We start from the raw sequence: 13483 nt of genomic DNA on the forward strand, positions 1-13483 counted from the left end.
ATCTTTCCCTGTTACCCATTTGTTTAGGTTCCCTAAGTATGTTGTTCTGGGCCTACCCCTGCCTCGCTTGCCCTCTATTTTGCCAGTGAGAGCTTTTTCTTCTATTTCTATTGCACAATATTTTTCCTATTTTTATTGCAATTTATTTCTCATATTTCAATTGCACAAAATGTCTCCTATTTCTATATCACAATCACCACATTTTTCTGCTTTACTTCCTATTTCTACTTCACAATATTTATTGCAGACGATCAATTTAACATTTCTTTTCTATAATTATTGTAGTATTTCTACTGGTTGCAATCGTGTTCTTTTTTAAATTGCACAATCCTTTTTCTATTGGACGATAATTTTTTCACCTTTTTATTACAATCATTTTCATATTTCTATTGGACAATCATCATTTTTAAAAATCACAATCCTGCTCTTATTTCTTATTTCTGTTGCTAAAGCATTGACTTAATTCTTATATTCACTATCATTGCTGATAATTATATTGCACAACCATTCTCTTATTTCAAGTGCTTATGTGTATTCTCTTATTTCTGTATATCAAGCATTGTCTTAATTATTTATCACCTCTTTCTGTCATTCCCAGATTCCAATAATTATCTTTTTACTTTGATAATATAATTATTATCTTCATAATGCTACACAACCAATCTCTTATTTCCATCTCATAATTATCCTCTTATTTCTGTGACATTACGATCAGTATCCTAACTCCAAAACACAATGAATCTCTTTCTATATTATAATCAAACTCATTGCTTTGTTTTTGCAAAATCACAATCATTCCCTTCTTTCTTCCGCGTCCAGGACCTGCCACGAGAGATCCAGCGACTGTCAGAGTTCCTGGGTATCTCCGTCACTGACAGTCTGGTGGAGGGAATCTGTGACGTCACTCAGGTCAACAAGATGAAGGACGATTACAACAATCGTGGGTGGAGATTCAAGGTCAGGAAGGGTAAGAAAAAGACGTTTTGTCGACCAGCATTTCTGGTGTCATCATCAAATGCTAGATCGAGGACAGACATCAGCGATCACCGATCTCCATTCATTTCTTTGCTCGGGTGCACTCGAAAAAGTTATATTATTTTAATTTTTCCTCGTCACCCTATGTTTAGGCTCTCCATGAAGGTGGCTCTGTGTCTACCACTGCCTCTTTTAGCCTTTAATTTTGCCTGTGAGAGCTAGATGTTCTAAGCATTTCTGTCTATCCAGGTGTCCCAGAAAGCACATCTGTCTTTTGGGGAGGATTAGTTTAATCAGCGAGTAGCCCACGTGGGCCTCTTTAAAGCAGATAAAGACACATCAGTCAAAATTCTCTATGCTCTATTCGGAAAGGTTTGGCAAGAAGAGGAAATACCATCGGACTGGAAGGAAGGCCACCTAATCAAGCTGCCAAGGAAAGGAGACTTCAGTAATTGTAACAACTACAGTGGCATAACACTCCTGTCCATACCTGAGAAAGTCTTTAATAGGATACTCCTGGAGAGAATTAAGGTGGTAACAGATGAGAAGCTCAGAGGAAACCAGCCAGGTTTCCGCAAAAACCGATCATGTGTGGACCAGATCGCTACCTTTCGCATCATTGTTGAGCAATCGCTTCAATGGAATTCTCCACTAGTGGTCAACTTCATTGATTATGAAAAGGCATTTGACAACGTGGACAGGGAAACTCTGTGGAAACTCCTGCGGCATTACAGAATACCTGACAAAATCGTCAAGTTTGTGAAGACCACCTATGATGGAACAAACTGCCAAGTATTCCACGAAGAACAACTCTCAGAACCATTCCAGGTACAGACAGGAGTACGACAAGGATGCCGGCCCTCACCTTTTCTCTTCATACTTGCAATTGACTGGATCCTAGAGGAAGCCACCAGAGGCAAGCGAAATGGAATACAGTGGACCCCTAGGCAGCAGCTGGACGACTTGGACTTCGCCGATGACCTTGCACTGTTCTCTCACACACATGCTCAGATGCAAGAAAAGACAAAGGAACTCAACAGCCTATCAAGGGGTGTTGGCCTACGTATACACCCGGGGAAGTCAAAAGTAGTGAAGCTAGGTAAAGTGTCAAGCCCTGCTGTGACAGTGGAAGAAAATCCCCTAGAAGAAGTGGACTCCTTTACCTACCTTGGAAGTGTCACCGATTGTAAAGGTGGAACTGAGGCAGATGTAAAAGCAAGAACAGCCAAGGTAAGGTTAGCTTTCAATCAATTATCAAATGTCTGGAAAGCAAGCAACATCTCACTGCACACCAAGATTCGACTTTTTGATTCCAATGTCAAGTCTGTGCTCCTCTACGGCTTCGAAAATTGGAAGGCAACAAAGACAGTGTTGAATAAAGTCCAGACTTTCATCAACAGATGTATGAGGAGTATCCTAAGAATTAAGTGGCAGGATAGAATAGGAAATGGAGAGCTAAGGGAAAGGACATCACAAAAGAATATAGAAGTAGAAATAGGACCAAGAAAGTGGCGTTGGATGGGACACACCTTCAGAAAGCCCAGCGGAAACATCACAAGACAGTCACTGCAATGGAACCCACAGGGAGCACGAGGCACGGGGAGGCCACAGGAAACATGGAGGAAATGTGTGGAAAGGTACATGAGAGAGATGAAGCTCACTTGGAATGAGCTAGGAAGGATGGCCGAGGATAGAGATAAATGGAAAGAGCTTGTATGTGGCCTGTACTCTGCCAGGGGTGAAAAGCATTGATGATGTTGGCAATGATTAATATGTTTCTGTTTTTCAGGACTGGGCTAATTTATATTGAAACTATCTTCAGCCATTGCTATTATTTGTTTTTATTTCTGTGGAACGTGTGGCATCACATGTCTTCATATACCCTAGATATTTAAACTGTTTAACTGGATTGATAATTTCGTCTTCGCTTATTAGTTTACAAATAGGATCAACAGAGTCATTAATAAATTACCACGCACTCTGTTTTGTTCATATTCAACAATAACCCTTTGCGTTCATTTTCCGTTACAACAGTCTCGAAAAGCCATTTAAGGTCTTTTTCCGAATCTGCTATAAAAAAAAACCTGAGTGATTGGCACAACTGATGTTGTTAATATTTCTGCCTTTTATATATTTAGAACTGGACATTCTTCTATATTTCCAAAGTTTGTTTTTATTGTTTATCATATTAAAGAGGTCTGGTGACATACTTGCCTCACTTCCCTTCTATTCCTCTAATATTTGCTGTATTTTCCATCAATTCTTACAACAATGTCCTGATCCCAGAACAAATTCTTAACAATTTTTAGATCTTTTCCATCTATGTCTAGCTCTTCTAATAGAGCTCATCATTTGTAACTTATCAAAAGCCTTTGAATAGTCTACGAAACATACATACAAACTTTTCCGTGCTTTAAAACGTTTTACACAAAATTTAAAAAAAACGCTTACATTGACTATAGCAGTCCTGGTGCTCTTGTCAGGAACAAAACCAAATTGTGTTTTAGATGTCCCTTGCCAACACCCACTAAAACCCCTTAAACGAAAAAGCTAGTTTCTTTATCTTTGGTACCATTTGATTTGCTTATGAGGTATTACGTCGAAATTCAAACTCAAAATTTTTAAACAGTCATCAGTACAGCCGTCCCAAGACAAAGCAAGGTATCTGACAAAAATCTAGTTTTTGTTTAGTGGGCAGTTGGCGGTTGCTCTGATGTGGTAAACTCCTTCTTTCCTATCAAACATAATCTGTCGTTCTGATATCTCCTCATTTTTTTCCCCACGTTTGTTACTCTCCTGTAACACCTTTAATATTCGACACTTATATGACGGTGCTGTGTAGCATGTGCCGTAGAACTCTTGTAAGGGGGGGGGGGGGTTGTTCTGTTTTGTGCTTTATATTATGAGTTTATATTACACTAGTCTCGTCTGTATCCTTTTCCAAATAGCATTCAGTGCAAGTAAACGATTTTGAGCTCAAACACTATAAAAAATGACAAGGAATTGTAGCTGTCTATACCGGGTACCCACTCCCATCTAGGAGAAGTAAGACAGATTTGTGTGGAGTGCCTTTCCCAAGGACAATCAATAGACGGACGCCTTTTGCGATTCAGCCCACGACCTTATGGTTTCGAGTACGGTGACTTTACTTTTAAACCATCAAAGGCACCTAGAAAGTCAGTGATGTGTAAAGAGTAGTGGCATTCTGTGGCACATGGCCTGTGCAAAATTATACCCCTTTAGGATACATCCACTTGAGAAGTTGTACAACCAAAAAATTGTATTAGAAAACGTTAAATTGTGTACTCGTGGCGTAATTTCGATTCACTATGGAGCGCACTATTTAACTCACTTTGGAACTAAATAAAAGACAAGAGGGAACATTTGGCGCGAATTCGACTATAGCGGAAAGAGTTTATAATAGTACTATTTATAACCTCTTTCCTCTAGCGGGATTTGTATTTTGTTCTTCATTTGAGCATCCATGGTGCCTTCCAGTGCAGCAAAGTGTTTGCATAGAGAATAAAGAGTGGCGCCATGACAGTGCAGGGTGTAGTATACTTTAACTCTTCGCTACCTCCGAATTTTAAGGCTCTATCTGAATTTTTGGCCAGATTGAGTTACTAAGGGCATAAGGTCAAAACCCTTCTCTATCAACATAAAAAGACTATTCATGGTCATTTTAAAGATACAAAAAATAATTACTGCATTCCATAAAGGTGAACAATATGTTGTGAATCTCTGTTTTTTTAGATCGAATTTCTCGAAACTATGAACACATCAAGTATAACTTTGAACGCCAAGGAAGCGTCATGTCTATAGATACCTCCTCCCCCACCCCACCCCCTTTTTTTCCTACCAGGTCAAGTTGGAGACTGGAAGAACTGGCTGACAGTCGCCCAGAGCGAGGCTATAGATAACGTCATCAAAGACAAAATGGCCGACTTGTCCATCTACAAGCCACGATATACTTTACCTTAAACCGCTCACTGAGACTGTATTCTTGGGTCTGAGATCACATTCATGACATAGTATACATTTTAAAATCACCATCATCAAGATCATCATCATTATCATCATCATCACGATATTATTATCATTTTGGTCATCATCATTTATTATTATTTTTATTATTATTTTTATTATTATTATTATTATTATTATTATTATTATTATTATTATTATTATTATTATTATTATTATACGTTGTTCATTATTGTGTTATTAGTATTGTAATTGACAATATTATAATCATCAATCCAGTTGTTGTTGCTTTAAGAACTTGTTGATGCTGTTACTGCTTTTTAATCGTGATTTTTATTGTTGTTGCTCCCCTTGTTGTCTTCGTTACGAATATCTTTTAAAAAAATGAGATTCAGAGGCTTGATTGCTTTAGTGTTACTTAGACATTGCTGTTACTGGTTTATATATATATATATATATATATATATATATATATATATATATATATATATATATATATATATATATATATATATATATATATATATATAAATAAAAATGGGATATTTTGGTTGTTCTATGCTAATACAATAAACTTTTAAAAGAGTTAAAGTGCGAATCCAGTGTCTATTTACATGTCTCTCTACCCTTCAACCCCCCCCCCCCCGAACTTTTTTCCAAGTCCACTCTCTTGGCTCATTTTTTCTCTTTTGTTTGTTTTTCCTTCTTATCTATCTATGTATCTATCTGTCTGTCTATCCAACATCTATCTATCTATCTATCTATCTATCTATCTATCTATCTATCTATCTATCTATCTATCTATCTAACAATATATCTATCTATCTATCTATCTATCTATCTATCTATCTATCTATCTATCTATCTATCTATCATAATAATAATATACCTATTTACATAGCGATGTTACTTTTAATCCATAACAGTCATAATATGGGCGAAAAATCTCGGGGGGCCCGTGTGCAAGTTGCGCACGCTAAAGATCGTTTCGTGGTTCTAAAATCGATCAGAGTAGGCTTCGGCCGCCACCGGGGCAAAATTCAAAATGTCCTACCAACTGAAAACATTAGCTGTGTCCCGCGCGCTCATATGACCGTATGCAGTTGCGAGCGCCGTAAAACACTTTACCACAAAAAAAATCATAATAATAAAGAAATAAACTGTCCATATAAATATACAATTCTTTTTCTTTCTGCATATTATCGAGAGCTAAAGAATCTTAATAACACAATTTCGAATTTATGGTGTCAATATAAGACACATTTCTAGATTTGACAGTAGCTTTTATTTGTATCGATACTCGATCTGTTATGATCATTCACATTAATCGCTTGAGGATTATATTGGAAAAGAAGAGGGGCATGAATTGTGGAAACGAGGTTGTTGTATTTTTGTTGGAGTTCTCGTTGAGGGTAAGCGTAATATAGAGCAGGTAATTATAGTAGTGTGTTGGTTGAGAGGTGGTTGGTGCCATGTTTGTGTGTTTTGTGTGTGTGTGTGTGTCTGTGTGTGTATTTGTGTGTGTATGTCTGTGTGTGTCATTGCATGTTTGAGGGTAGGGGGAGGAGGAGTTTGAGGAGAGGATCGATTTTGTTCTGTTTTTTTTAAGGGGGCTGTTTTGTTTTGTTTTTTATGTGGGGAGGAGAAGTGGCTTAGACCAGTTGTGCCTGTGAGGGTGGGGACGGGTAGGGGTTGGATTGAGGGGAGGAGGCATTTATTTATTTATTTATTTTTTTGGGGGGGGAGGGAATAAGGAATATGGGGATAAATGCGTATTGCACTTTGGGTGGGGATACGTTTTTGTTACTGCGATTCAATGCAGAATTCATAAAATGTTGACTCTTTTTTAAACCAAGTGAAGGGCAAGGAGAAAAAAATTGGGTGAGAACGTGAATACAGCAAGGCTGTCTTGTGTTTGCCCTTCATTTGCGCATCCAAGGTGCGCACCAGTGCAGAAAATGTTTTATTTATTACTTTTTATTTTTATTATTTTTAAATATTATTTTACGTAATTTCATTAAATTTTATTCTAGGTTCTTTTCTTTTCTTTTCTTTTTTTTTTTTTTTACATTTTCACTTTATTTGTAACAACTTTATGCTATCTTGTTTAACTATATTTAATGTTATTCTATTTTTATTTCTGTAGAATGCGAAGAATGGCAGCAATGACAGTTCCCCCTTTTGGATATTTAAGTTCAGGTTTATTGGGTGCACTTCACACATTTATTTGTACGTGTAGCATCGTGGGGAAATCAGGTTCTCGTCAAAATGACGGAAATGAGTAAACCGCCTTTTTCCGGACTGTTGGACAATGTCTATCATTTTCATACATGTTTATGACACAGTACATTTTGTGCCATTTTAAAAGTATATTTCTATGTAGACTTTACTGTAAAACACTGATGAAAGGAAAGGAAAAAGGTGAATTGATTTTCAGTTTCAAAAATACTTATGTTTTGAAGTCAACAAACTTTGATGACCATTTTCTGGATTGCTTTCCCTCTGACATCAGGCATCCCCCACCTCCTTCAACTGCAAACGTCTCTACTCATATTCAAGGTAGATGGGTATTTTTACATCATAGGCAATACAAAGGAGCAAGCTTCAATATGATACCAATAACTCGATATCACGACCCTAGAATTACAAAGTTGTATCGTCTCTGTACCTTGTTTTAGTTAATAAATTTTATGTGAAATATTACGAGTTTCACAACATGTCAAGCTTTTTCGAATCTTGACAGATTTAACACTTGGTTTCTGACCTAATGGTCTTAGTAGCTCAACATGGTCAAACGTGTCTGACAAAACTTCATAATTCTGAGGTAGCGATATGCCCCCAAAAAAACCCAACTGGTGAGCGTTTGATTTCACGATATCTTGTCACATATTATCCTTATAATTCACGGTTGTAGCACGGACTCAGGACTCGCTCATGCAAGACTCAGAAGTGTCACAAAGTTCCCACGTACGCCAAGAAACCTTTGTGTCAGGATGCGAGGGACTCATGCGCTCGTCAGTTGTTGTTGGGTTTTTTTAGCATGTGAAGCTATTGGCAGCATCTTAAAGCTTGTTCGTTTGTCCTTCTTCTACGAAAAATATAATACATCCATGTATCTTAAATAGTAATAAGGATTGAAGGGGATGAGTGTTGCCTGGTTTCGGAAGTAAAATTAGTGAGGAAATGGCTGCCAACGTTGGATGTGACTTCCATTATTCATAGCTAAGGAGTCCTTAGAAGTTAAATGTGCCTTTTATTTTTCTTTAATCAACGCATTTCAGTAAAACCACACAAAATCAATGTGTTCTTAAATGGTCACAAATAGTGTTCAGCCACATAATAAAGATTCACTGAAAACTGCCTTACTGAAGGAAACATTATGGATTTTATTTCTACAATTTTACCATTCTGACAAGCGGCTTATTTCATAACGATGCGCACACTTGCACTTTTATAAAAGCTGCAAAAATGATATGAGGATGCCGCTGAAGGCGGTGAAAAGAAAAAAGAAGATTAAAAATTGCCTCATTTGCATATTCACCATAGTGCGATAAATTGCCGTTTTTCATTTACAATGAATAGGGCTCTACAAAAGTTAGTGAACTTTGGGCGTGTCGAGATTTTGAAAAAGCTCAAGAAAATATAAACAAAAACAACAAAAAACAAAAACAACAAAAATCCAACTCAAACATCGTTGGTGGTCCTTTTTGTGCAGGAAGATCCCAGCAAGCCCGACATAAAGAGATGGGGGTGGTATAAATGTTTAATTGGAAAGAACGAGCAAACCAAAGCAGACGGAGCACCCGCCAACCATCCACAAGTGGGGTGGGGTGGGGGGAGGGAGGGAGGAGGTGGAGGTGTTGGGGTTGGGGTGAGAAGGCTTTTTATTTTTCATTTTTTGTTTGTTATTATTATTTTTTCATAAATTGGAAAGTATGTCACGGTGCTCGCAACTTCATAAGGTCAAATGAGTACTTGATGAGGGAAGGAGGAGGAGAAGCAGAAAGAAAGATAGAGAAGAACATCATACTCTAGTTTTAATAAACGTTTTAATGCACTTACAGCACAATAAAGTCATATACCTTATTAGTGCCGAAAATTAGAGGTGTTATAATAGATCTACAAACATAGTGAAAGTAGGAGTCGAGATACAGATTATATAATATCTATTTCTTTTATAGGAAAGAATGCGCAAACAACACCAAGGCACCCGCCAACCTCCCTCAGATTAGAAGTGTTACAAGAGAGTAACAAAAACGAAAAAAGAAGGGGCAGAGATAAGGACAATTGATACATGTTTGATAGGAAAGAAGAAGCAAACGATGACAGAACACCCGCCAACCACCCACAGCTCAGGTCAAGGTCAAGTAAGACTTACAGCTGTCACAGAAATGGTGGTCAAGGAGCACTTCGTTACAGCATGCAAAAGTGTCCGGGTTCGATTCTTTTGTTGGAAGAATGATAATATTCTTATTGAGTAGCGTTTATCTTTCTGGAGGGAAAAGTTGTATGGCTGCCAAGGTGGTGGTGACTTCCATAAAGCATAAAGCTAAAGAGTCCATGGAAGCTAAATTTACCTATTATTTTCCTTTAATCAACGCATTTCAGTAAAACCACACAAAACGAAGGTGCTCTTAAATGGATACAAATAGTGTTCAGCCAAAAAATAAAGATTAAATGAAAATTGCATATTTGGAGGAAAAATTAAGGATTGCATTTTTACAATTTCACTATTCTGACAAGCGGCTGAATCATCTAAATTTGAGTAAATAAGACCGTAAAATACCTGTATTCTTACAATATAAAGCACACAAACACACAAAAACAAGAAAAAAAAACCCACATTACAGCAACCCCCCCCCCCCTCCCCCAGCAAAATTAGATAAATGATGCGGTAATTTAATATTTTAAAAGAAAATACCCCCCCCCCCTCAAATTATGTAGGTACATATGTATTTATAAATACACTGTTCTTTCTATGGCTAGCACCTGTACCCCCCAACCAAATACCTTCCCTCCCCCCCCCCCCCACCCAAACCAAGCCAAAGAAAATAATGATAATTAAAAAATAACTCAAAGTAACAGTTATAAAATCCCTGTCCTTCCTTAATTTTTGAAAAACTTCTCCATGCACTGAAGTGCACACAACTACACACACACACACACACACACACACACACACACACACACAGACACACACACACACACACACACACACAGACAGACACACACACACACACACACACACACACACACACACACTTCAAGGGCCTGGTATAGCAATAGCCACAGCTATCATTTCAAGGTCAACCCGGGCGGAGAAGACCTAGATACTGGATACAAATTATTTATGTCTCCTTACACGTGAATTTGACTCCGAATTTTTGCATGCCACAGGGCCGCACGCTCTTGCCCGCGCTATACCCTACAGACGATGCTCCGGCTATTGCTCGCTATTCCAAGCCCTTGAAGTGTGTGTGTTTAGTATTTGTTCTTCAGCGCATGAAGAGGATTTTCAAAAACTATTGTAGACAGGGACTTTACAAATGTTATTTTAATTTGTTTCACATTATTTTTTTTATGGGAGAGGGGTGGGGGTAGGGGTAAAAGTGATAGACATTGAAAAGCGTGTATATGTATATTATATTTTGTTTCTGTTTTGTATTTGTTCTAAAATATTAACTGTATAATCTTTTTCTGATTTTGCAGGTGGGGGGGGGGGGGGTCTTCCCTTCATATTGAAAGTGTACAGGTGTTTTACGGCCTTACTAAAACAAATTTAGATCAATTACGATGTGGGCTAAGACGCATCATTTCAAATAATTTGTATCCAGTATCTGGGTCTTTTCACTGGGACGCTGTATCCCTCTTTCTATATCCAGGTTGACATTGAAATGATGGGTCTAAGCCCTCCTCTCAGATGATCTTAATTTGTGTCAGTAAGGCTATAAAACACCTGTATACTTACAACATGAAGCGACCCCCCCCCCGCCCACCCAAGGCGAAATTAGATAAAATGATTATGCAATGCTTGAAAATGAATAGTCATTGCATTTCCCTGACTTAAATCTCAAACGGTTTATTTCCTTTAGTTTCTCTTTCTTTTTCTTTTTTGAAAATTAAAAAAGAAAAGACACAACAACGAAACGAAAAAATCCAAGCAAAACAAAACGAAACAAAACAAAAGAAATACAATAGGAAAGACATGTATAGAACAAGTCTACGTAAACAATCGCACCCAAGCAATAATTGAACAGTTGAAACTCATTGTTGCATAGGAGGTCCAAGACACACTCAGAATTGGGCCACGACGCATTGGAATCAGGCACGCGTCAATTTTTGGACATATGCGAGGCAGGGTGGTAAAATCAGGCGCTCGTCAAAATCTTGAAATTGAAGAAATTGGCATTTTTCAGCCGGTTTTGGCAACTTTTATTGAAAATTTGTTTATAGCTTAATACCTTTAACGTTTATTCAAAATCACGTTTCAGTTTGGATTTTACTTTAAAAACGTTAGAAAATGAAAATTTAGAGTTTTCAATTACTCTCAAGTTTTGGAAGTCACCAACGTTTGGCAGCTACTTTCTCGCTTGTTTTACTTCTAAAACCAGGTGACCTCCATCTAGTTAAATCCAAATATTTTTATATTGATTTCTATTGAAGATAAATGGAAACATTCTTTCATTGAAATCAACACAAATGAAGAAACTTTGAGATGATACCAATAACTTCATTTAAAGAAAAACAAAAAAAACAAAACAACAACTGACGAGTGCATGATTTCACCGTGTCGTGACACATAGGGTACCTTGGTATCATTTTAAAGCTTTTTCGTTTGTCTAGCTTTCGGTGAGAAAAAACAACCTCGATTGTCATGAATAGAAGTCGAGATATTTGAGATTGAAGGAGGTTGGGGTCGCCTGATTTTAGAAGTAAAATTACAGTGAAAATGGCGTCAAGGTTTGGCAAAATTCTATAGTAATTGCCAAACGGACAGAAAAATGCCAATTACTTCGATTTCATTATTTTGATAAGCGCCTGATTTCCCCACGATGCTCCAAAATTAATTAAGTATATTATGCCACGGCGTTATTCAACTTTTCCAGGGGAAATTTGCTCTTGTTGAAGGAGAAAAATATCATGGTCAATGCCTGGAGCATCATATTATAATAAAGATAGATAATATTACTTTATAAATTCACAAATACGAATGCTCATTATAATAGCACACAATAAAGAGCATTTGTATAGGGCATAATTATTCCCGCTCACCAGCAATCTATGCTTTTGGAAACTACTACAACTTACAGGGAAGCATACAGTGCAAACTGCCATTTTGATATGCTTTAACAATGCAAGGACACAAGGTCTGGCCAGAGACTCGAATCCCCGAACCAACAATCTCACCAGCAATCTATGCTTTTGGAAACTACTACAACTTACAGGGAAGCATACAGTGCAAACTGCCAGTTTTGATAGGCATTAACAATGCAAGGACACACGGTCTGGACAGAGGCTCGAATCCCCGAACCAACAATCTCACGATTATAAGTCCCGCACTCTAACTACTAGATTACCGACGTCAAATGATATATTCCCTAAGCTTAAGATTGTCTCGAGCAGCTCTTATCATATGATAACTGTAATTTATTATCATTTTTATTTATAATATTAATATTTCTTCTACCATATTATCATAATATAATCTATTCTCAGAATAGAACTGAACTGCAATTACATTAGAATGCACGATCTTGTGTATGTATGTATGTATGTATGTATGTATGTATGTATGTATGTATGTATGTATGTGTGTATGTATGTATCTATTTATCTATTTATCTATCTATCTATCCATCTATCTATCTACATGCCTGTCTAAGTCAACATATAAAAGAAATGTCATGAACATAGATTTTCACCCCCACTCCTAACACATACACACACACACACACACACACACACACACACACACACACACACACTCACTCACACACACACACACACACACACTCACTCACACTCAATAACACACACACACTATAACGCTCACACACACACACACACACACACACACACACACACACACACACACACACACACAAGCAACTTACCTCTAGAAATGTAAGCTACAGAAAAGTGGGGCCCATTGACTGAACTGATAAACCAATAAGATACTTGAGTTACCCACACTCAAGTCATAAAATTTATTCCTCCTCTTGTGATTATGTCCTAACTTTTCCACCCAGTTATTTGCCCAACGAACGTCCTTATGACAGTTTCGATTGGAAGAATATAGTGCCAATCGATTTCGAGGAAACGAATCTTCGAGGGCGTTTCGAAGTGTACAGTCACTATTTGTACCATTCGAGTACCATGTTCGAATCTTTCTTTTATTTGGAATATAGGTCTAGTATTACTTATATCATTATATGAAGATCTACTGACCACAGTGAAAAGACGAAAACTAAAATGGTATGGGCATGTCACAAGATCCACAGGATTTGCCAAAACAATCTTGCAA

At 37.4% G+C, this 13483-nt stretch overlaps 1 protein-coding gene across 1 annotated transcript; it reads left to right on the top strand.

The window, feature by feature from the left end:
* The first annotated feature begins 729 nt into the window (after positions 1-729).
* On the top strand, positions 730-5051 carry LOC118478068 (cytosolic sulfotransferase 1-like). Its single transcript, XM_035971012.1, has 2 exons — positions 730-967; positions 4838-5051. The coding sequence occupies exons 1-2, from the start codon at positions 736-738 to the stop codon at positions 4954-4956; spliced, it is 351 nt and encodes a 116-aa protein (XP_035826905.1). The 5' UTR covers positions 730-735; the 3' UTR covers positions 4957-5051.
* Positions 5052-13483: the final 8432 nt, after the last annotated feature.

Source organism: Aplysia californica, unplaced genomic scaffold (assembly GCF_000002075.1).
Source record: "Aplysia californica isolate F4 #8 unplaced genomic scaffold, AplCal3.0 scaffold00359, whole genome shotgun sequence".
NCBI lineage: Eukaryota > Metazoa > Mollusca > Gastropoda > Aplysiida > Aplysiidae > Aplysia > Aplysia californica.

Bases quoted from the DNA above. Each gene is read 5' to 3' on its own strand.
- LOC118478068 (XM_035971012.1), top strand. From the start codon at position 736: ATGAATCTCTTTCTATATTATAATCAAACTCATTGCTTTGTTTTTGCA. The intron at 968-4,837 runs GTAAGAAAAAGA...TTTTCCTACCAG, and splicing joins GAGATTCAAGGTCAGGAAGG to GTCAAGTTGGAGACTGGAAG.